The sequence below is a fragment of the Grampus griseus genome, assembly GCF_964374135.1.
Source record: "Grampus griseus genome assembly, chromosome: 8".
In the NCBI taxonomy this organism is placed as follows: domain Eukaryota; kingdom Metazoa; phylum Chordata; class Mammalia; order Artiodactyla; family Delphinidae; genus Grampus; species Grampus griseus.
The window spans coordinates 31,885,892-31,911,592 of NC_139002.1; the positions used below are offsets into that span (position 1 = coordinate 31,885,892).

Genomic DNA, 25,701 nt, shown 5'->3' on the forward strand with positions numbered 1-25,701 from the left:
GAAATCACTTTATCTTGTTTATCTCTCTACAGTGCCAAAACAGGGACTAGAATTTACATCTAGAGATGACTAGACGGAGTGTTCTACTATATTACATTATAAATCCTCACGGGTCTGTGTTGAGGATTACATGAGAAATGCAGCTAAAGCACGTAGCATATAGTGCCTGGCTAAATACTCGATTATATTTCAGTATAGGGTAATGGTTAAGAGTATGGCCTTTGGTGTCAGACTGACAGAGCTATAATGCTGACACAGCCATTAGCTATATAATCTTGCTTGAAGTGTGCCTTAGTTTCCTCATTAATAAAATGGGGATAATAAGAGTTGTTGTGAGAATTCACTGAATTACTCCATATAAAGGATTTCAACCAATGCCTGGCACATAATAAACACTCAATAAATGCTAGTCATTACGGTTACTATTGTTGGTATAATTCAGAACAAATCATGGCCTTGAAATTCACCTAAATACATTAAAAACCAAATGAATGGATAAAAGCCAATTTCGTTGAACAATATTTGAACATAAACTATTGGGTGTTATATTGGAAGAGAAATGAAAGATACAGCCCCAACAAAGGGTACAAGTTTCAGAACGGAGGCAACCACAGAACCTCAATTCTCTGTAATATGTAACAGAACACAAGTACCTTACTTAATCAAACCTAGGATCCCATGAATTATAAGAAGTACCCTAATTTCAGAGGTTAAAATGTGAAAAATATACATACTAGAATTGAAGAATGCTACACGAATAAAAATGAGTGAAGTTAATGCTACAGAAGTTTAGATGGGAAGGTTCAAATATTGTCAATGCAAGCTACACCAAAAAATTTGCACCAGTATCTGAGCTGGAGCCGAGTCTTAAATGATAATAATTAGGAGAAGTTGGGGAGACCAGAAGGGTAAGCAGCCCAAATAGTGGCAACATGCCATGCAAAGTTACAAATGCATGAACAAGCATGGTCTCTGCAGTGCTACTGATTGGTGGTGCGTGATGGGTAGGGGGAGAGGGTGAGCAGAAGAGGTGGTAGATAGAGATGAGTCTAGAAAGCAGATCTGGGGCCAGGCTATGAATCTTAACCTCTAGGCTGGTGGTTCCACTGATTTGTACAAGGGCATTACTTATATGTGACTTAACTAATTTAACTAACCAAACTAATTCCTTGACATACCTGACTCAACTAACTCAACCTAACTGACTTTTGATTAAGTGACCTATCTTAACTACCTGGGTCAGGGAAAAGGGCTTCTCTTCTCTGTCTCTCTGGTGGACCATGGCTTTGCACAACCACTTTTGTCCTGAAAGACTCCCAAATATTCAGGCATCAAAACACCACAAATTTTGAAAAGCATAAAGAACAAGAGGAGTAAGCAGGAGAATAGGAAAAGTAGAAATACATATAAGGCAGCTTGGACATGAGAGTAAGAACCCTGAATTTATGAAGTATTATTAATCTTGTCCACCAACTGAAGACCTGTAAGCCTTGCTGTGCTTTGATTTTGAACAGTTCAAACAAATATGGTCAACAGTTTACAAATATTTCATGACTCACAGATGAACCTATTTCTTCATGCTTCCTAATAATCTTTCTTTACCTTCAATTTTTTTCTCAGTTCAATATTTATGGTTTCTAGGGCTTAACTTTCCAAGGTGAAAGACTTAGATTATCCATGTATTACATGTTTCTTTTCAAGTTGGTTATATTTAACATAAAAATGGACACTTCGTTCCACATTTGAAGACAACTTCTATGGGGTCCCGGCTGAGACAGGTCTTAGGTATCAGTGGTGTTTCTGGTACACTAGAACTCCTTCCCAAACTCTTTGAAGAAATTACTCACATTTTCCCTCTCCTCCTCCCTACAAAGAAATACTTGCTTGTCCACTCAAAAGACATACAAAACCAACATGTGTATTTGGGATTCTGACCAATTATAGGAAAACACCGTAAGCGCTGAGTCCTACTCCAATCATTAAGCAGAGTACTTCTATTCTTAGGAAACAGCAGGGTTTGGTTCAGTTGGCAACACTCCTGGCCTCTGGATCAAGAGGTCACAGTCTCACGTTTCAAATAAGAACTCCAGTTTACAACTCTTGCTAACACTACTGCAGAATAATTCAAGAGGGATTAAACGAAATGACAGTTCCATCAAAAACCAAGTATCCAGTAAAACTTCAAATCTAGAAATATAATATGGAAATAAAATGAACACACTAATCTTTCTTTTAAACAAAAGACTGTAACTTAGAAATAGTAGAAAGGGAAAGGAGGAGAGAGAGGGAGGGAGGATGGGAGGGAGGGAGTGTGTACGTGTGTTTTGGTCAAAGGTAGGATAAATGAATTATATTTCATAACTATATTGACATTTGCTTTTAACACTGCCCTGTTCCAAAAAGGGTAGGGCAACATCTGCAATAAAAAATTCATTAAAAGTAAGCTTCTGGTCTTTAAATATTTCTATTAAATAATTTAGATTTATACTAGGGTTGTGGGCTAAAAATATAGGAAAAACTTTTGCAGAAATGAGAGGCCGTATCAAGTTATTTCATGTAGACAATCCACAAGCACACAACTGAGACAGGGTGGCACCAAGTGATTAACAGCCCTTTACAAAAATAGATAAATAATGTTGCAATACATGAGCTCTCATTTGAAACACTAGGCTGTATTCCTGAGAGCAGAAACTTATTCTGTACTTTAAAAATAGGCATCCCAGGGCTTCCCTGGTGGCGCAGTGGTTGAGAGTCCGCGTGCCGATGCCGGGGACGCGGGTTCGTGCCCCGGTCTGGGAAGATCCCACATGCCGCGGAGCGGCTGGGCCCATGAGCCATGGCCACTGAGCCTGCGCGTCCGGAGCCTCTGCTCCGCAACAGGAGAGGCCCGCGTACAGGAGGAAAAAAAAAAAAAAAAAAGGCATCCCAGTAAAATCAATAAGCCTTACTTAAAATTCATACACCAGGTGTCTTAATCTAAACATTAGAGGTCCTAATATGGCACAAGGTAAATTTCCTAAATAAAACTATTTTTTCCCCTACTTAAAATTATGTAATCAAATATTTTACTCCCAGGTAAATAATTCCGCCCTAGGATAAAACTATATAACTTGAACTAATTTTGCACATAGTTGGGAAAAAATTATCTATGTGTGTGAGTGTAAATAATCTTTTATAATGCCATGAATTTGCAGTTTTCATTTAAATAGGTTTGTCTGGTATCATTATTTTCAGCATTCAAACAGCTTTAGTTATGAACTCTTGATCACAGGTCTGGAGCCAGAAGGCATCCATAAGGTCATCGTGCCTCTTCTCACACTGGGTTGCCAATGCTGGAATGCCCTCTATCACACACTTGCTTATTCTTTAAACGTCTTTATAATAAAGGCCACTTTATCTTAATCAGGTACTATAGAAGAAATGAATCCTATTGCTTAACATCCCTAGATGTGGGAAATTCCAACTAGGACAATTCCATTAAGAAAGTTATAATAAATGAGTGTCAATATGAATTTGCTACTCTTTTCACAGTTATTACATGAAGGCAGAGGAACATGAGCCTAACTCAAATCCTTACCAAATTCTAATCCAATGTGTAAGTACTAACACGTAATTTGTTCAACTAAAACACTATTTTTCAGATAATGCAAGGTGTCTAGGTAACCTCTTCTCCCTTAGTATCTATAGCATGTGACCTGCTCTTAGCAATAAACAAAGCTGGGTAATAAAAGACAACATTTATAAGGTCCTTTACAGCTTATGCAGTACTCTTGCATGCATTATCACAAACACATAAACTAATAAAGGGACCTTAAATCAGCAGCAGCTGGGGGGTGGGGAGAAAGTGTGGCTAAACTTCAACATCTGTAAAATGAGGATCCACTCATTTCACAGATTGATGTATGTATTTAATGATATGAAAGAGTACAGTCTCCCTCAGTATCCTCAGGAGACTGGTTCCAGAACCCCCTCAGATACCAAAATCTGAGGAGGCTCAAGTCTCATTTAAAATGGCATCATATTTGCATATAACCTACACACATCCTCCTGTATACTTTAAGTCATCTCTAGATTGCTTATTAATACCTAGCACAATGTAAATGCTAGGTAAATAGTTGCTGATGCATGGCAAATTCAAGATTTGGTTTTTGCAACTTTCTGAAAAATTTTTTTCTGAAAATTTTCATTCCTCAGATGCTGGAACCTGTGGATGTGAAGGGTCAACTGTACGTGTATAAGAATACGTTCAATCTGAAAAGTCTTTTCAATTAATTCAACAACTATTTAATAAGTAGAATCATATATCAGAATCGCTCTGGAAGCTTTTGAAAGAGTAGATAATTCATCCATTCTGGTGTCATTTCTTTTAAGGAACATGGTAAAGAAATTAAAACATCCTAGTTTAATTCAACAAGTGTTTACTGATCACCAAATGAGTATAAAATATTGAATGAAACTCTGTGATAAATACAGTGTAGATTTAGCTCAGTCTACAAAAAAAAAATTGTAGGACAAAAACAAAAAAAGTTTATGATCGTAAAGAGATTTAATAGGAAGAGCTCACGCAATGGAATGACACAGGCCTCGAGAGGTGAATCTGTAAGTTACTTCAACTCTTCAAGGCAGAGGCCCAATCTATAAAGTAGGAAACACCTACAGGATTATGGAGAGGACTAAATGAGATAAAGTATGGTAAGTATTCATTGTTAAGTATTCACACAGCAAGTACTGAAGGCATGTAACTTTAAAGCACTAATATCAAATGTAGTATATAAAAAATTTTTGCATGCTCAAAAGGAAGTTTCTGTAACTGTTTTTCTTTGAAATTTAATATAAATATAGATCACTAACCTACTCACAAAATATTAACATCCTTCCATACAGTGGAACAAATAAATCAAAACACTGCTGACGATGGGCTAAAAAAAAAAATTCTAAGTTGTATTTGACAATCAAAACAGTCTGGGGCTTCCCTGGTGGCGCAGTGGTTGAGAGTCTGCCTGCCAATGCAGGGGACACGGGTTCGAGCCCTGGTCTGGGAAGGTCCCACATGTCGCGGGGCAACTAGGCCCGTGAGCCACAACTACTGAGCCTGCGCGTCTGGAGCCTGTGCTCCATAACAAGAGAGGCCGCAACAGTGAGAGGCCCGCGCACCGCGATGAAGAGTGGCCCCCACTCGCCGCAACTAGAGAAAGCCCTCGCACAGAAATGAAGACCCAACACAGCCAAAAAAAATTAATTAATTAAAAACAGTCGAAAATTAAAACTGACTATAAAGAAAAGATTCTGAAAATATGGCAAGTGTCTGGGACTACTATGCTGTGACTCTGACAAACAAATTGGCTCTTCTCTCAGAGGCTAAAGGCTTTTTTTTTTTGGTTCTAAGAGACAGTGACTGCCTCTCAGTTTTTGTGCTACAGAGTAGTTACAAATGAGAAAGAGCTGATTTAAATCTTGAATTTCTTTTTTCTAATATTTATTTTAAGTTTAATAGATAATAAACAATTAGTGATATGTTAGTATTTTCTCATACAAAATATTTCTTAGAATCAGTTTGTGTTCTTAACAAAACCATACCCCCAAACTAATCACTGATTCTTTATCTAGAAAGGTCAGCCCTCTCTTTTCTAATTCTTTTCTAACTCCTTTGGCCCTAAATACCAATTCCATCTTAAATTTCTACCTACATCCCTTAACGTCACTGTTAGAGCTCTTTTACTTTTCATTTTCCTTTACAGTTAAGTCACAATAACAAAAATCCCTCCTTTAAATATACCCCTCCTATTGCCAACATCACTAAGTGTTTTTGCTTAATGGTGGTATTTATATATTAAACTTAGTATACTTTATGCTAAATGTAAAGCACTGTAAATACAACATCACATCAGGAATTTGACATTTATATATAGATTGGGAATTTATGTGAATTTTTTCATTGATTTTCACAGCATCTTAGAAGTGGAAAAGTTCTTAGAAATCATATATTCCAATCCAGTAATTTTACAGAGGAGGAAACCAAGGCTCCTGAGTAGGTAATTAGCCACCCAGCCATATTACTAAACATTTATTATATGCCAGACACTAAGCTAAGTGCTTGAGACATGATGGTGAACTGACTGGGCCTTGTAATATCCAGTGGGGGAGACAAGTAACGAGGTAACTAAAATTCAAGTGGGAAATTTTTTTTTACCAGACATAGGATTTTACTAAAATCACATGTTGTCAAGTTACAAAACCATTCACAAATAAAGCAAAGTCAAAAAAGGACTCAATATTCAGTACAGAATAAAATCCTCTCTATCTAATCCTATCCATCCCATCCTTCAAATACAACCAAAGACCAGACTCTTCTACAAACCTCTAACAACTCAGCACAACAATCTCTTTTTTCTGGGTTACTAATCTAGACTACCCAGGGCTTACCATATTGCTTAGCAGTCAACTACACATTTCCTTGTACCATTTTTACTTCACACACCTTGCCTCCTAAATGAGACAGGGACCACTTGGTTCTCAATCTGTATGTTCCGTAGCTCCAAGCACGGTGCTGAAGCTTTCTGAAGGCATCAAAACAGATGAAAATAAATCAGTGCTTCCAAAATGACTGGGAACGACACTGAAAAGCAATTCTCAACATTTTCTGGTGAGCGGTTAGTAGGTATGTGCTGGCACCATGCTAGGTGCAGGGGGATACAATATCAACAGGTTGTAAGTGAAAACATACTCCTGATGCAAAAAGGTTCATGGGAGGCCAGAAGAGGGGACTCCAAGGCAGACTTGGGGCTAGGAAAAATCTAGGAAGACACTCTAGGGGAATTAATTAACATCTTGAGCTGAACCTTGAAGGAATTTGTGTTTCATTTAAATAGTTCTTGGGGGACTTCCCTGGTGGTCCATTGGTTAAGAATCCATCTTGCAATGCAGGGGATGCCAGTTTGATCTCTGGTCAGGGAACTAAGATCCCGCATGTCGCAGGGCAACTAAGCCCGCATGCAGCAACTACTGAGCCTGCATGCCACAGCTAGAGAGAAGCCCGCGCACCGCAACAAAAGATCCCGTGTGCGGTAACTAAGACCTGATGCAGCCAATCAATCAATCAATAAAAAGGAATGTGTGGCAATATTTAAATAAATAATAAATAAAGTTCCTTGAAAAGGGCTAGGGGGTCGGAGGGCAAAGAAATACAAAAAGCAGTTTCCCAAAAGCTACCATTCAGTAAAATATAGAAATGTCCTAAAACTCAACTTAGGTCACAGAACTAGGAAATTTCTCTCAATTTTAACTACCACAATTAAGAAACTCATTATTTCACTCAATCTAATTGTGAAATTCAAGAGGATTATTCAGCGATTAGGGTGCCATTTTTAAAAGGCCTAGTAATTTGGAGGTCACCTTATAACGATACTGTTCTCTTTTTCCTTTTAGTCTATGTTGTTGACTATCATGGGTTGTTTTGCGGAGGGGTTGGGGTTGAGGGGAGTTGTAGAGATATAGTAAGTTAGGAAATAACTCACCTTTTATAGATAATGTCTGTGACTAGAAAACCATTTCAAATATCCTAGATCAGGGGTCCCCAATCTCCAGGTACTGGTACTGGTCTGCGGCCTGTCAGGAACCAGGCCGCACAGCAGGAGGTGAGTGACAAGTGAGCAAGCGAAGCTTCATCTGCTGCTCCCCATTCATTGCTCCCCATCGCTCACATTACTGCCTGAACCATGCCCCCAACCCCATCCGTGGAAAAACTGTCTTCCATGAAACTGGTCCCTGGTGCCAAAAAGGTTGGGGTCCACTGTCCTAGATTATCATAGTTCCAAATGTCAGTACTTTCAAAGAATTTGAATTAAAAGCAGATTTCAATTCTTATAACATAATTCCTGATTTTATCAACTGATGCTTTCTTAAAATTATAGGTATTGCTAAAAATGATTTTTCTCATTTAAAATTTTCCTGAAATTGAATCCAGAACAGTGGAAAATACATTTTTTTTGTTAAAAAGATGAAGACAATTGTGGAACAATGTCTAAATATTTTAAGACATCAGACTATAATACAGACAAGCTACTAAGTTTTAAAAGTTTGACATCAAAGAGTGGAAAGTTTGCAAAATTCACATATTAGAAGTGTCCTGTTTAAGATAAAACGGCTACTAATTTTACCCCGAGTGGACTGAAGCTTAGTGGTTTTCAATTAATCATTTGCTGTTAACTAATCAAACATAATTTCCAACCACAATTAGACAATCCAATTTCATCCCTTGATGACAAAAACCCACAATGAGACCATTTTGTTTTATTTTCTATCACTATTAAAAAAACAAAACTCTATAGAGAAATGTTGTTAGGTAGGCAACAAGGTTACCTAAACTTTGAAAATCAAACTCCTCTCAAACATAGACTCCAGATCTAAAGGCTATATACATTATCGTGGAATTCCTGTAATAGTTATCTGTTTCTGTGAGCTTAAGCAAAACTGCTGGACAAGTTCTGCATTTGATAAGGTGACCTGATTTTAACTAACTAAAAGGGAGTGGGGGATGGAGGAGTCACTCTATTCTTGGATGTTGAACTATTTCCTGAAAACTTAAAAACTAGCTTCTGTTCTACAGTCCCTTAATAATCTGTTAAGAAAGTAGGTTGAGAATGCTTGAAACCTTCCTGCTCTTTAAAAAGTAAGCAATTGACAATAATTGAAGAGGGCAAACTCCGCACGGCAGCAGTCCTGAACTCTTACTCTGCCCAGGCTGCAGGGTGGGGGCCTTAGTGACTGCTGGCATGTCATCACCGACTTGCTCAGCAACTTTGCTGTAATGGCTTCAAATTGCAGGCCTGAGGAAATGCTCCATAAATAGCTGCTCTTTTTTCTTGTAAAGCCTCTTCAAAGACCCAATAGAACTTCACTACCAAAAATGGAGGAGTAACCATGGACATTTAAAAAAAAAAAACAACCCTCAAGAGAACAAGTAGGAATATCCTGCTAACCAGGTTACTCATTTTGGGAGTATGAATCACAGTGCTGAAATCTGATCCACTGTTTAAATTCAACTTTTAGGTAACAAAAATTACAAGGGATTAAGTCAGTTTTTATAATCATGCAATTTCATGAAAAGGAAAAAGAACTGTTGTTTTTATAGGCCTTTAGAAAAAGGGATGTATACTAAGTTTGAAATTAAATGTTTGAGAATGTCTTTATTAACTCCCAGTGGAGCAGTGCTCCTTCATGTCCATTCATAAGCAACCTGGAAACCTAGACACTTGTGGTGTGGTCACAGAAAACACTTTGGGGAAGCAGCAACCCCATAAATATAAACTTCTAAGGTAACTGAGCACTCATACCTCCTGCACTACTTATGTTTATAGATATTTACATATATGTAACTTGATAATTCAGATAACTTACTAGTCTGTAAATCAACAAAAATTCAACGATCAGTCAATTAACAAACTCAAATCTATTTGCAATAACAATGAAGATTGTTCTTACTTGAATTCAAGTAGGGAAAGAAAGCAGCAATGTAGTGTTTAAATCAAACACAAGTAAGTACCAGGAAATCCAGGTTCCATTTCTGCTACAATTTTCCATGTGAGTTCATGCCTTAGTTAATTTAAACAAGGCAGTTTTTAAAAATAAAATACCAGAGTCAAGTTTTAGAAGAGAGTTACAATTAGATGTCAATTAGAATTCATGGTCTTAAATATAAATGCTGACATGTAATCAAAAAGCCCATATTCTGTCTAACTTACTGAATGGTTTATAAATAACTTGACTGATTTGATGGCATCTCAAGAGGAAACACTTACCAACTTATATTATTCACCAAAAATGAGATTTTACATGTTAACGGTATAAACTGTTTTCCGGTGACATGCTTTACCCTGAGATTTTCAGGCCTCAGGTGATAACTCACCAATCTTGAACATTATTTTTTAAAAACTTCCAATCCAAGTGTGGTAGGCTGAAAAACATGGCCACCATATTTTGCAGTACCTCCCATCAAGAGGCAGTCTACTTCCCAAGCCCTTGAATCTGAGCTGAACTTGTCACTAGCTTCAACCAACAGAATGTAGGAGAAGTGACATTATGCAATGGCCTCAGAAGGCTTTGCAGCTTCTGCCTTCATCCCCCTAGAAGGCTCCCACCAACACATAAGGAAACCTCTGTGCCCAACTGGGCAACCACCTACAAGCCAAGAGGACAAGCCTCAGAATGAAACCTAACTTGATCTTAGACTCCACAGCCTCCACAACTGTGAGAAGTACTAGGTGGTAGTTTAAGCAACCCAGTCCGTCGTTTTTTGTATGGCAGCCCAGTTTAGTAAGTCAACCAGTGAGAGCAAATGACCTCCATGTGGCTTAATATAAAACAGCTGAAATCCTGATGGCCTAATATGTTGCTGTCAAATATACTCAATTCTTAATTACTGGAATTCCTGAAACTCCCAACATCCTTCCAAACCCATGTTAAACTGAGTTTTAGGTAAAGAATTCTGGCTGCTCTGTGTCCCATAGAAGTTTTATTAATAAATTTAAAATAGGAGTGTTTTAAAAGACACAATTTAGCTTATAATAGTGATAGGCAGAATATTAGATTTGTTTTACAATTTATTTTAATAAAATTAATATGCACTCAAATGTTTATTTGGTTTTGGTAATGTACAATGGACTAAATTATCTGATTCTGCCTGTCTAAAATAAATTCTAAAGCTTAATTTAAAAAATTCTTTAAATCTCTGAAAGAAAATGTTTCAGCAGCTTTCCTACCAACTTTAAAAAGTAAAAATTGTAACTTTTTACAGCATATTTTACTATTAATTCAATTTGTCCAGCAATAATATCAAGGAATGAAAAGGGTTTATATTCATTTTGCGAATTCTAATAAAGTTTACTTGGTAAACAGATAAACATTAAGCTAAACTTAAAAGTACCAGAAAAATGAAAACAATCCCTTTTAACTAGCATTTCCTGACAAATAATATTGTCAAAAATTAGCAAAAAAAAAAAATCTTAAATAGGCTGTAACATGAAAATAAAGTTAAAAAATGCATACGGGATACAACTATATTTGACAATGTTCATGTAATGATGGTCTGTAATAGATGGTCTTCACTTTTAAAACTTTGTTTTTTCCCAAGCAGTGAATAAAACCATGCCATTTAGTGGTTTTTCAAGTGTTTTGATATTAGAATTGTTTTTTTTAAATGCCCAAGGTCAGAGTGCAGATTTAACCACAATTAATAACTTAATTTTGATGAAAGTAAATGCAAATATAATTTATATATTGTATAATATATTATATTAGAATACATTAACATTACATAATATGTTAGATGCAAACATAATTCAAAACGGGAAGGGCAAGCACTTTGGCTGTTACCAGAAAATCTTTTTGCAGCTGTCTTTTGTTTCCCCACTTCCTATGCCCCCACATTCATTGAGCTGAAAATGCTAATTCTATAAGCATAACTTGAGTACTGTCTCTTCGAGGTCCCAATGCCACAACCTCATTACTTCTCCCCTGAATTCCCATAGTAATCTACTCACTGGTATCATTTTTACACCTACGTAATTTTATTTCTTATTCATTTAATTCTAAAGCAGTCAAATATTCCCTGTCCATGGAACAAATCTGTAACCCTAAAGTAGAACTATTATTCATTTATACCCTAAAAATAAGCAATTATCTTTCTTTTTTAAAAAATTAATTTATTTATTTTTGGCTGCATTGGGTCTTTGTTGCTGCGTGCAGGCTTTCTCTAGTTGTGGCAAGTGGGGGCTACTCTTCGTTGCGATGCGAGGGCTTCTCATTCCGGTGGCTTCTCTTGTTGTGGAGCACGGGCTCTAGGCACGCGGGCTTCAGTAGTTGCAGCACGCGGGCTCAGTAGTTGTGGCTCACCGGCTCCAGAGTGTAGGCTCAGTAGTTGTGGCACACGGGCTTAGTCGCTCTGCAGCATGTGGGATCTTCTCCGACCAGGGATCGAACCCGTGTCCCCTGCACTGGCAGGCGGATTCTTAACCACTGCGCCACCAGGGAAGTCCCACAATTATCTTTTTTAATAGTTGTAGTTATTTGAGTTTAAGAATAATCTCAAACTTACAAAATTAACTTTAAAAATACACAGGTAAATACTCTAGCATCTTTTTAGCATGGAGTTACACAGCAATAATAATTAAGCAGGGACTATAGGCATCAATCAGGGTGACTATCAACCAATAGACTGAAATAAATGAGCAGCCTAAGGGACATCATCTACCAATAAATATATCAAGAGCTACATACACAAGGCTGAACAGAGAAGACAAAATCTATCTTTATTGAGCTTATAGTTAGTTAGCCTCCACAGCTTCTCCATTGAGAGATAGTTAGCAATGAAAAGGTAAACAAGATGACTTGCAATGAATGGTGTCTTGAGACCCACCTGGTCTATCAAGACTGATATATTATTAATATTGTCCCAACTCTACAGAGGGGAACTCAGTGAACCCTTAAACAATGCCTGCTACATAAAACCAAGAGGTTAAGTGTTTATGAAATGAAGAGACCACTAAGCACACATACTGAATTCAAAGAAGCTAACTAAGAATAAGCAGGGTGAAAGAAACCACAACCACGTTAATGTAAGTGACCCAACACACACCACCCAGAACCAAGTGGGTCTTTTTTGAGCAAAATCACCCTGTGTTTGAGGGAGTAGAGGGAGCTGGGCAAATTCTTATCTGTAGTGTGATGGGCATTAACTGAAAACTGAAGAATAGACAGGTACACAAAGGGCATGCTTTGTCTTCTGTGTCTGAAGGACAATATTGTGTTTGAGGACAATAATATTAATTTCACATATCATTGTCTAGAAACAGTGATTATTGTATCACCCACAAGAAGAGATTTGTACCAGTCTTAACAGGAAAGTCTGCACACCCTCCGGCTGGGAGGGGTTAACAGATCCTATTACATCATCTGGAGCTCATCCAGACTACACGATTTCAGAAACATAACCTGTATCAGTCTGAACATGTGTAGAGGAAAAACAGAAACATCTGTATTTTGGCCAACTCTTCCACAGATTTTTTTTTTTTTTCCATCTTAGAAAAAAAAAATTAGCCAGGAGAGCTTGGTAAATCTTAACTGTGACCCTATCACTGGTAAGGATTAGTACCAGGCAAGGTCTCAGAAATCTCATTTAGCTCATTTCTAACATTAGTACTTTGCTATTTTAACATACTTCTTTACTTGTTTAACTAAGTTGTGTTAATTCTGTTCCATTCCTCTACCCCATTCAACTTAATACCTTTTACAACCCCCAGGTATCCGCCTTTTCGGTATCATTTAGCACTCTTCTCTGATGTTAGAGTGTTCTGGTCTGATTTTGCATTGGTCAATTAAGATTTTATGCAGATTTTAAAAGGTTTGCTTCCTCCTCTTCTATAAAAAAATGTCCATATGTAACTGCTTTTTAACTACTCAAGGAAGAGATTGCTGGAAAAGTGGATCTGAAGAAATTTCACTTGAGATCAACAACAAAGGGTCCTAACACATCTCTGTTACTACCTATAGTGAATCCATTTTAACCTAAACCCAGTTTTCATAAAATTCTAACTACTTACATCTCCATGGTTAGTTTATATGTAAAAAACACTCTATTACTATTACTCTATGACATCTACAATGGCCTACTGAAGACTGCACAGGCTACTTTTCTGAGCTATCAAAAGAGCACTTGCTAGGGAAAGCAACAACCTAAACTAAGATAAAACCAAGTTATACACCTCTGGGGGTTAACCTACATAAGTATACCAATAACTATTTAATGAACTTAGATATGCATAAATATTTTCTTTATCCTACCATCTATATTGATGAAAACCAGCTGAAAGGAAGGAATGAAAGAAAACAGATGCACTGATTTCATAAGGCTATTTTACTTTAAAGCCCAACTTTTTTAAGTTGTGTATACTAAACAAAAAACTTGAAAATGACATAAAAACAGATAGGATCAGCTCCATTATTCTATGTACAAATAGGAATTAAGTCTCCAGTCTCTCTGCCGCTTCACACTATTTCAGAATCCAAACCCTCTGAACAAATTCATACACTGCTGGATGCCAAGCACCCCAGTGTCAAAGTACACAGTTCCCCCCTTTAAGAAAATCTAACATATGAAGATTTAAAGTAGCAAAACCGATGCTGAAGACCAATGTCATTGAAGTAATCATTTGCCTGGTAAAAGCATTTATTTAAGTACTGATTTAAAAGTGATCCTGTAGGGACTTCCCTGGTGATCCACTGGCTAAGACTCTGTGCTCCCAATGCAGAGGGCCCAGGGTTTGATCCCTGGTCAGGAAACTAGATCCCACATGCCTCTACTAAGAGTTGGCACGCTGCAACTAAGAGTTCACGCGCTAAGACCCAGCGCAGCCAAATATATAAACAAACAAAGAATAAATATGTTTAAAAAAAAAACTAGTTAAAAAAAAGTGATCCTGTAATATTTAAGTCAAATAATACGAAATTGGCAGTAGTTACTGTTTGGGGCTTAGAAAACTGGTAACTTTATAGAGTCAACCTAATAATTGCAAAATTGGATTCACAAAAATCAAGCCTACAAAGAACTTTTAAAAATCTATTGCACACCCCCTCCCTGGCCTAAGCAGGAAATGGGAAATTCATGTTCCAGAGAAGTAGACTAAGAGGATCTGGATTCACATACCTGGCACAGCCAAGAGCAAGGATGAAACCCCACACTCTCAACCCTAAAACACTGGCTCTCCATCTTAACACCCATTACCACCAGCAATGCTCTCTAGAGAGGGGACTGCCAGATTTTTATCTGGAGAAACTGACCACTACAAGAGAACCTAACAAAGATAATGACATTTAGGGCCTCCCACAACTTCAGGGCCTGGTTGGTTCCTGTTACATTACTCTCCAGTGAAGCCTACTTAAGACATTGAAAGCAGAAAAAATTTAAAAAGAAACACCCACTATAATATCCTTAGAGAGATATTATATTACTACATCCATGAAATAAGAACAGCATGTTATTAAAAATAACAAAGGAACAATGAACTCAGAAAAGATTCCCTGGAAATTAAGAACGATAAATACCTTTTTGGGGTGAAAAAAAAAACTGAAAAATTAAAAGCTAAAGTTGAAGGAATCTCCCAGAAAGCATAACAAAAGGCGGGAAAGATAAGAAAATTCAAGAGTTATTCTGACAAGCAGGAATTCCAGAAACAGCGAAAAGATTAAAAAGACTGGAAGAAATTATCCGGGAACTAATAAAAGAAATCTTTCCTAGGACCAAAGGACAGTTAGGGCAACTATACTGCAAAACTTTAAAGGGCACCACTCACACTGAAGACTGAGTTTCCAAACAATGTAATCTTTACAATGAATTTTAGGGCTTCCCTGGTGGCGCAGTGGTTGAGAGTCCGCCTGCCAATGCAGGGGACACAGGTCCGTGCCCCGGTCTGGGAAGATCCCACATGCCGCGGAGCGGCTGGGCCCGTGAGCCATGGCCGCTGAGCCTGCGCGTCCGGAGCCTGTGCTCCGCAACGGGAGAGGCCACAACAGTGAGAGGCCCGCGTACAGTAAAAAAAAAAAAAAAAAAAAAATTTAAATGGTAGTGTAACGTGTTCTATAAATATGGAATTTTTAAAAGGGGGGAAAATCTCAAAGGAGCTGGAAATGTTTGCCTCTGGAGAATGCAAGCCATAGATAAAGAAAAGTGAGTTAAAACTGCTCTTTTTCATTATAACCCTAATAGCACTAAGGGATTTTCTGAATCTATGTATATGTTACTCCCCTAAAATTAAATTTCAAAATATATGTTTATAGATAAGACTATATAAACAAGTATGTTCAACCATCTCTCCTTGGCAGAAGAATCTAGGTGCTTCCTCCCAAACTTTCTCCTTTCCTGTATTTTCCAATTCTCTCTAATGAACATGTGTTACTTTTGTAATTAAAAAAATACACCTTATTAAAAATCCACAAAATCAGATACATGGGGAAAGAAGCGAAGGAAGGAAGAACTTTTATAAATATAAAACAAAAGAACCCCACATTCATGCTTGTACAGAAAAAAAAAATCCACCTCTTACCCCCACCTCCTAGATAGGGTTTAGCTCCTTCCCAAAACCCTGCTTCATACTACAGTCACTTCAGGATATGTGAGAAGTTACATTTCAAAGAACTTCGTAAATCCACATTCAATTGTGTGAAAGCACAAAGTAGCACTCTGAAGAAAGCCATTTTTACTCTGAAGCCCAGATCAACTAGTCTATAGTAAGTTTTCATGCATGTATCAAAAAGCTCATTCTCTAAAACGTATATTTACTGGATAAAGAAAGACCTTACTTTAAAAATAATCAAAAATCTCCTCACCTTGGGTTAAGTAAGAAATTGAAAGAGGAAGAAAGGAGCTTTTAACAAAATGTACCCTCACCACCCGCAAAGCAAGACCCAGCTGAAAAATCTGAAAAGTCTATTGACTAACACTATCCTGTGAAGAAAAAAAGAAGCACACTAAAGTGAAAATAGGTAAGTAACAGCACTAACCACAAATAAAGCACTGAAAATATTTGGTGGAAGAAAACAGCAATATTTTAAATAGATACGCCTATTTGCATTATTTTGTTAATTTGCAACATTATTCAGAGAAACAACATCTTATTATTTGATGTGTTAAAGATTATGATGCTTCTCATGCTAAAAGCCAAATAAGGATTAAACTACTGACCACTTTTGTGTAAAATATTAAAGAGAAGGGAATAAAAAAAGACCATTGTGATTTATACCAAACTTCTTTTGTTTGCTTTTAGAAGGGGTGAAGCCCTACGCAAATAGAAGTGCTTCCACGGTAGCAGTACTTGTTCCCAGGAAACTTGGTGCTACAGTACTTGAGCAGAACCACGAAGCAATTCTTCATAAAAACAGCAACGTCCCTTTCGTGGCTTGAAGTTCCGATCAATCCTCGAATCAGAAGCCTTTCTTGTAAAAAGTGCATCACTTAGTAACCATAGTTATTGAACCACACAGCTCTTTAAGACCCTCCTTTATACAATGCTACTCAACTACTATTAAACTTTCAAGTCATAATTAATGGCTAAATTATGCTATTACTGAAGGTAGCAAATTAAGTTTGAATAATCTTAACTGATTTTTAAAACAACTTCACTTTGATTTGCCCTAAGCCTAAACTTCACTAAATATTTTGACAACTAAAAGGTTAGATTTAGAGTTTACCTCTTCCCAAAAGTCTTAAGATAAAATACATTTCAGAGTCATACTAGCATTACTATTTGGGGATGCTAATTTACATTATTTTTCCAACTATACTGTAAAGCATTCTTCTACATTACTAATGAAGACTGATCTCAGGGTTTCAAAAACTTTTTAAAGTTTCAACTATTTGAATATTACCTAGGCTTTTTTCTTTATAGTTAACATGAAGCTTTGGGGGAGAAATATGCTTTCAATGTTACTTTTTAAAGAAAATTTGCCTACCATCTTGCAGCTAATTGAGTTTGCTGAAATTAAACATCTAGTTTGATAAAGGTTAAGTACTTTTTTAGTTCACTCTAAAAATACTCATTATTTCCCCCAGTAAATAAACTAATCTCTATGTTCTATTTACTGTCACATCCACTATCTTCCAACTGTTTTGTTTTTTTTTTTTCTACCACTGTATCCAACAGATTCACCAGCATTTTTCTACCTAAATCACTGTGGCACCATGGGCCATTCTTCCCCGGGGTGCCCACCCACCAAGCAGAAGCAAGCATTTTTTCTGAGAGCTGAGGGCATACTTTTATCTCCTTTCTCCACTCAGCCTCAATCAGCAAGATAAATGGGCAGGGACAGTCCTTCCCTCAAATAGGGAAATACTCTGCTTTCGGATTTTTAAAACTGAAGTATAACTGACTTATTATATTAGGGAAATGTTTTGTGATTGCAATTTCAACTGTTTATGGTTATTTTTTTCTTTTGGCAGCTTAATCAACAGTTAAGGGCAATATTACAAGCGTTTCATTCTTAAAGGGAAATCATTTGGATTACGTTTGATATAACAAGAAACCAAAAAGAGAACAGCCTTATTCTCAATGAAACTGTTCCTTTTTAAAACATCTAGTCTTTATTACGGTAACAATGTATACACTGTATGTGTTCATAGTCTTCTGCTGGGCAAGTGTTTGGGAGAAGAAGCAAGACCAAATTATGATAACAAGAAACAGTTTAATTCATCTCCTTTAATTGATACACGTCTGAAGTAGCTTTAATTAGGGCAGTGGAGCATTCACTTCTGAAACAAGATACATGGTCAATAGAAAAAGAATCAAACCATTTGTAGCAATTAATAACACCTGCAAGGTAAGTTCATTTAATGTTGGAATATTGGCTGAGTTATATGTTGCAGAATGCAAAAAATCTCTGAAAAACATACCTTTTTAAACTGTGAATCAAGATACTCAATAATTTTAATAAAATCCCAGCCACAAGAAACCTTGAATCTTCAAGGATTAAAAACACTGAGGCCAGTTATTCAGAAAATGATAGATAGTAGAAATGAAACAAAAATGACTTCTTAAAAATTAGAAGATTATTAAAACAATGCAAATCTCCACACTTCTAAAATTACTGGATGAGATTTCTAAAATCAAATTATAAGGTCCTATATGGTACATTTTACACAAGAAGTTCTTTGTATGTGGTAATAGTTGCAAGGCATCAGAGTCAATAAAATAAATCTGAGAAGTAAGAGCACTCCTTGTAACAAGAAATATTATAGAATACTAATTCAGGAAGTTATTCAGCAGCTTATAAAGAAATAGGAAGTTGTTGACCAACTACTTGAAGAACTATTTCCTGTAGGAAAACTATAAGACAGATGAAGAAAGCAATAATTCTCAGAGCAATAAAAGAATTCTTTTAAAATAAAGCTCAATACACAATGTTGAAGAAATTAGTTTTAAACAGTAAATTCAGTAGAACAAATATACCCAATATACAGACTAAGCTTTTTAAAAATACTTCACAATCATACCAGAACTTGAATATGTGTCATTGATAAATGTAGCCAGTACCATACTTCCTCCTTATCACTTGCCAACCTAAGGTACAAGTCTTCCTCGGAAAATCTCACTGACCTAGGCAGGGCTTTAAAAATCCCAATAGTTGCCTACCTATAATCCTTCAGTAATTATGCTGCCTTGAAACAATAGGATGGGCCAACTGACTTCAAAGTCATTCATCTAAGGTCGCAAGACAACAACTAGTTGTTTCCCTGCATTTCCTGACACGTACCAAATAATCAATGATTTTGCCTGCTTTTACTGACCAAGACACATCTAACAGGGAAAACATTTCTATTCCTGAAGGTTTGATATGAGAAAATTATTCCATGGTGTCAAAAATCTTCATGTTTCTCATACAATAAATCTACTTTTACTTCCACGTGAGAATCCCTCAAAAATCTTAAAGAATAATCATGTTTATCTCTCTTCTTCCCAGTTTTTCATTTCCATGGTAACCATTATCCACATGGCATAATTTTCGTATCATTTTGTCCTGGTTTACCTTTGCTACAGGCTCACTTGAGCGGGGTGCTTGGGGTGGTGTGGTGTGTGCGTGTGTATACCCTTCATTAATCCATCTTTGAGAGAAACACTTCTCAAAGGAAGAACCATTGGAAACTAAAAAATAAAGTATAGAACATTTCAGGTCAAAACAAAAAGATCATTCAAAATAATAAAAATGTAGGCCCATGTCACCTAGAAGCAATTATTACAAGATACAAAAGACTAAAAGAGGAGCATAAATGTTGCTCTTTAATCATAGACTTTTAGCTATAACATCAACCAAAGAAGAGAGGCAAGCCAGCTATTAAGCTGTTTAAAAATCTCCCCAGGTCAGCATGTGACCCAGCAGGGAGAGGTTCAAAAAAGTACAGCCTTTCTTTTTCCTAACAACCTGGTTTGTTTCCACTCCTTTCCCTTCAAGACACATCCCTCACAGCTAGTAGCTCTTTCAATCATTTACTCTGGATGTCTGCTTGAGAACAAATAATCTTGCTCATGCAGATGAGTCTGCCAGACTTGTGTGTACTTTCCAGTCTCAGGCCCTTTATTGTTCTGGTTGAAACCTGACCCTTTGAAATGGATACCAGGACACCAGAAAACGAATCTAAAATATAAGAAAAAAGTTGGAGGAAAAGGGGCAAAAAAACTGCAGAAACTTTTTAAGATCAAACTTTTTCCTCTGCTCTTCTAAATAAGCTTGTCACAAAACTGTATCTTACACTGCAAAGTAACAATCTGCCCCAAAAGACAATCAATATAAAATACTAAGACACACAACAAAACAATATCATTATTGTATTATCTGATCTAATGAATAAATGTTACATTTCCCTTAGGAGTAGACTGTCAGGACAGATCACAATCAAAACTTGGACTGTTTTTTACTTTATTATCTCAACATGATCAAACAATACTAAGTAAGCAACTTTTTGAAAACATCAATTTCAGTCTATAATAATTACTTTTAGGAAACATTTTGTATATACTTATTCCAAACACACCAAGTAAAAATATTAAGGTCCTACCTATAATTTCAAAACAAGAAGGGACGAAATTCTATTTTGATCTTTTCAGCTTCAATGAAATTTTGCCATTTTTTTAAACACACAAAAAAATAAGGCTGATAAAAACAAATAACCCAATGGCTTTGTTTTTGTTTTCCCAGAGAAGAGAGATTCTGTTTTGAAGGCCTGCTAGCTCGAAGAAGTTTGACACTGAGCTTGTATATAAAGCGGGAAAATTCATATTTCTCTTTACCCTTTGAGGGAAAAACAAACTGGTAAATCACATCAAACTGCAGCTAAAGGGTCTGTCATCTCACAACCTAAAGTACTATAATATTAGACTCCTAGGAAATTCCTCCTTATTTTTATAGTTCTCTTCTACCAGTAAAATGGTAGAAAAAGGTAAGTAGTACTGCACATACTCATAAACCTATGCCAGCCCCAAAACTCTCACAATTTGAAATTCTTCATGGTATCCTTTCAGTTTTGAGCTAGGCTAGTTAATAGGTTTGGCACAAACTCAAAAGGAGAACATCCAAATTGCCACAAAATAAAAGATTATTAAAAGGTTATGAACCAGGAATCCATAAAGCTTTCAAAACATTACCTAAAGAAGGTATTTAGCTCATACTGAACTGAAAAAAGAATTATGGAAGATATAACTGAGCTTGACATAAATATTAAGTACAATATAAAAATAAATGACGTTTTATATCTTTGTACCAGAAAATTATCTCCTACCATTATTTTCACTTACTTTAAGAAGTATCTCTGACCAGAAGATGTCTTTGCCATCTCCCAGCCCGCTGGCAGAGGTACGTCATCAGGTATCTCAAAAGAAGACTGTCTAAGGTGTTGAGCAGTGGGTGTAGCTGCTGGGCCAGAGACTACTCCCGTGGGTGTCAATGTCCCAGGAGATACGGCTCCCAGCTGCAGGGAAGCTGGAGAGGAATGAGCTCGAACATGCTGTGGAGTCAGGGCCCCTGCAGTGCCTGCATCAGTACTGGCCTATTAGGAATATTAAAACAAAGATTTCTTAAAATTTGTTTTCAAAGAGAGTCCCTTTAGATTTCTTAGATAGATATTTGGTTGCAATGAAATTCTAAATCCAAAGGCACATTTCAACATTTAATATTTGACACAGAGGAATACAGGTTTGCAGATGGATACTTTTAAATGTTTACGTGAAGGCCAAGGCAGTGTGGGTGCTTTTCCAAGTTCTAAAATGTTCTAGGTATAAACAAAACCCAAGGAATATAGCTATGGATTCTTTTTCTTTCTTTTTTTTAAACTAGGTTTTACATAGTGAATGTTTTTTCCAAGCCAAGTCCTAAACACACAACAGTTGTCATTTTTTTCTCACCATGGACAAATGTCATCAATAAAGCAACCATCAAAATTTATACAACTTTTAAGGAATACAAAAGATCCAGAAACATCCGAATATTCTTAAAAGCCTCCTAATGAATGAAATAAAAACCCAGCCATATATTTGTACCTAGATGATAAAGATGCCAACAATTCCATTACAATATAACTTAAGAATTTACAAACATATTTACAACTGTGTAGTAGCAGAAAAAATCCTGAACTCAGACCCTAAAGTTCTGGGTTCCAGTCCAAGCTGTCTAGTGTGACACTGAACAATATCATAATCTCTGAGCCTCAAGTTTTCTCGTTTGTTAAATAGCTTTTTTTCATGATGGAAAAATGAGTATATGAATTTATATCCAATAATTTGTGAACAATAGTATTTACAACCCACATTTGTAGTATTCATAATCTAGTACAGTTATTTAAATTCCTTAACTGAAGAGTTAGGGTTTATCAAAAAGTTAGAATTTCCTAGATTCATATAGGCAAGTAAGGAAGACTAAAAGCAATCAGCAGATGCATCTATGCCTTGATGTTAAATCATGTACATTCTGAGTTTCCAATCAGAATGAATTAGGACTCATTAGCAGAAATAAAAAGTCAAATTTATAGATGCACGACATTTGGATAAAAAAGGCATTAAAACAAACAAAACTACAATAGATTATGAATCGTATGAATCCATAAACTGCTGATATAAATTACTGTGCAATTATTTACTAGAAAAATAAGTATTGCAACTTTTAGTTGCAATTCTTTACGGCTTATAGATGCCACAAAATGGGGAATTCAATCTCCTATGGGTATTATACTTTCAAAACATATTAACTAACAGCATAGTCGTGTAGACTGTGGGGTGCAATGCCAACACATTTTTACCCATAATGAGTCCAGAAACTCATTTCCAGGGGTAAGAGAAAAAAGCATACCTAAGTCTACTTCTTACAAATTGAAGTATTTGGGGCAAGCTGCTAAATTGTTTTTCCTTCCTCTTCCTTAACGCAGGTTTTTGTCAGCAGGTTAAGTGAGTTTTTCTGAGTTCCAAAACCCCTTGGTCTGAGGCAGGAGAACACACCACAGGCCTGCTGCAAATAGGAGGGGCGATGGGAGTGGGGCGATAACTGTTCTTCCCACTCAAGTTACAGCCGAATGGACTAACTACATCGCAGTATTTGGAAAACCAATTAACTTCTGGACAAAGTTCCTATGCTGAAGTTTAGCCTGAAGCAAGCTCTTTTTAAAAAAGTAAGGAAAGGAATAAAAACCTACACTAAACAAATCTTCTGGGACAGGTCAGAATGTTAACACTTTCATAATAGTTTCACTTTAATGTTGGATCACGTTGACAAAGTAATCGAACGTTGTGTATGTGGAACAGCCATGTTCATATCCTCAATAAGAATTAAAGAGCAATGGCGAGCCTCGAATTAGTCATCACTTCCCAAACATTAACTTCTAATCACAGTTGAACTAGGCAGGACTCGGCCTATGAGTCAACCTGCAGTGCGTTATCAAAGGCTTCTGTTAAAACCAAAGCACGGTAAAGCTCAACTCAGGTCCTGCGCAACGTGTAGATGTGGCTAATTTAAAAGCATTTCGGCAAACTGTAAATAATAGTCTCCAACGGGGAAGCCAACACGTGAACCAACTAAGTTTGATAAGAGTAAGCCTGCCTGACTTCCAAGGCGCTAGGTAAGGGCAGGGGTGAAAGCACTAACTCCATAAACAACTTCCAGGAAAGTCTGGATCCTGTATTCAGAAAGCGCCGGGGCCGCGAAGAAAATAAATGCTTTTGGGAGGGGGAGGGGGAGAAAGAGCGAGAAACTAAATGGACTGGTTCAACCCCCACCCCTAATCAACACTGGAAAACAAGAGAACAATTATTTGACTCCCTAGGAGACTGAAGTGGACCGAGAGGCCCCGAAGGAAAGGGGGCCCAGGGCTCAACTTCACAAACTCGGCCGCCGCTGGCAGCTCACCCACACACAGATGCCAGAGGCCCCCCTCCCCCTCCCCGGCCCCGCGGCGGCGGCGGCGGAGGGAGCGAAGGTGCGGAGCGCGGCGGCGCGCGCATTGTGCAAGCCCACCGCGGCCCGGGCCCGACTCTCCCCACCCCCTTCCTTCCTCCCCACCTCCCCTGCCACTCCCGCCAACCTCCCGAGAACCCCAGGAAGAAAGAAAAGGCAGGGAAAAGCACGCCCCCCGGGGCTGCAACCGCAGAGAGAAACTACAAGGGGAAAAACAAATCTCGGCCCCGGACTCCGGGAGGAGTGGGGAGCCCGTAGCCGCGGCCGGCGGGCGCCTCCAGTCCCCCCGCCTCTCCGCGAGCCCCCATCCCCACCTCTCTAGCGCTCCCGGAACCCCCCTCCGCGGCCAGGGCTCGCGGCCGCCGCTCCCGAGCGCCCCCGGGCCTGGGGCCCGCCCGACGGGAAAGTGGGGAGAGGGGCGGCCAGGTTACCTGTCGGGAGTGGGACTTGGGCTCTGGAGGCTTGAAGAAGGAGTCAGGCAGCTTCCGGAGCCTCATGGGCACAGTCTGGGGCACGTTGGCCGTCTTGGGGTTCATGACGGCGTTGAAAAGCGCCTCCAGGTCGGTCTCCGAGTCCCCCCGGACGTGCACGATCTGGTGCCCGGCGGGGGGGGCCTGCGGTGCCGCCTGGGACCCCGGGGGTGCCGGCTGCCCGGGCCCGGACGGCGGGCCCTGCCCCTGGGGGGGCTGCGCGGGCGGCTGCCCTTGGCCCTGGGGGGCTGGCTGAGGCGGCGGCTGCTGCTGCCCGGGATCCATGGTTTCTCCCTCCCCCGACGCGCACCCCGACCAGGCGGGCAAGGGCTCCGCCCGGGCGCCCCGGCTCGACGGGCCGAGATGGGAGAACCGGCGAGGGTGGCGGGCCGGCGGCGCTGGGCGGCGGGAGCGGCGCTCGCCTTGCTCTCAGCGCCGGGGGGCTGCGCCGCGGCCCCGCATCCCCCGCCCCGGCGCCTCCGCCCCCGCCCTGCGCCCCGGCTCCACTGGTCTGGCGGCTGCGCTTCGGGAGGGGCTGCGAGAGACCCGGACCTGCGCGCCCGAGAACTTTTTTCCTTCACGCCCTTGACGGATGCCGGACAGCTAGTTGCCTTTCCCCTCCCCCTTTCTCTCTTATTTCCTCTTCTTGTTCCTTCCTTCCTTCCTCCCTTTCTTTTCCCCGGCGGCGGCTGCGCCCGACTGAGACAGAAACTCGCCTCAGACGCCAAAACTAAAGTTGAGAGAACCGCCCGCCCGAGCCGCTCGCGGCTCCGCCTCCTCCCGGCTCTTCCTTCCTCTGCGCGCCCGCCCGCACAGGATCCGCGGCCATCCGCGGAGGGAAACTTTCCCCTGCAAGTTAACTACATTCCTGCAGACTCCCGGCCTCCAACGCCCCTCCCGGCCTCCAACGCCCCTCCCGGCCGCACGTGACCAGCCCGCCAGCGGGCCGGGCCTCCACAGTGCTTCATGGGGCTGGGGCCTGGGGGCGGCCGCGGCGGGGAGCGTGCCTGGCGGTCCGCGCCGGGAGGGCGGCCGGCCCGACGACCAACGTTGGGTCTGGTCTGGGTCGGAGCTCTGATCTCTGCGGCGAACGCGGCCGCCCTTGGCCGCAGGAAGTCCTCCCTCCCAGCCCGGCCCCTTCCCCGCCAGTTCTCAGGAAAGGCTGAAAGGTTTCCAGCTCGCCCCGAGATGCGAAACAGCCAAGGCCGAAAGAAGTTGGGAGGGGACGTATAAATCCACTTAAACCGTCCCCGCT

General features: G+C 39.3%; 1 protein-coding gene across 6 annotated transcripts in view; it reads right to left on the reverse strand.

Annotated features, from left to right (window-relative positions):
* Positions 1-24,731, reverse strand: part of YAP1 (Yes1 associated transcriptional regulator) — a gene marked incomplete at its 5' end in the record, with an annotated part of 106,881 nt that extends 82,150 nt beyond the window's left edge. For all 6 annotated transcript variants that reach the window (XM_082659626.1, XM_082659622.1, XM_082659624.1 and 3 more), the window contains 2 exons: positions 21,333-21,583; positions 24,408-24,731. In XM_082659626.1, the coding sequence (XP_082515752.1) occupies positions 21,333-21,583; positions 24,408-24,731 (575 nt within the window). The remainder of the gene's footprint in view (positions 1-21,332; positions 21,584-24,407) is intronic.
* Between the last annotated feature and the right edge of the window lie 970 nt (positions 24,732-25,701).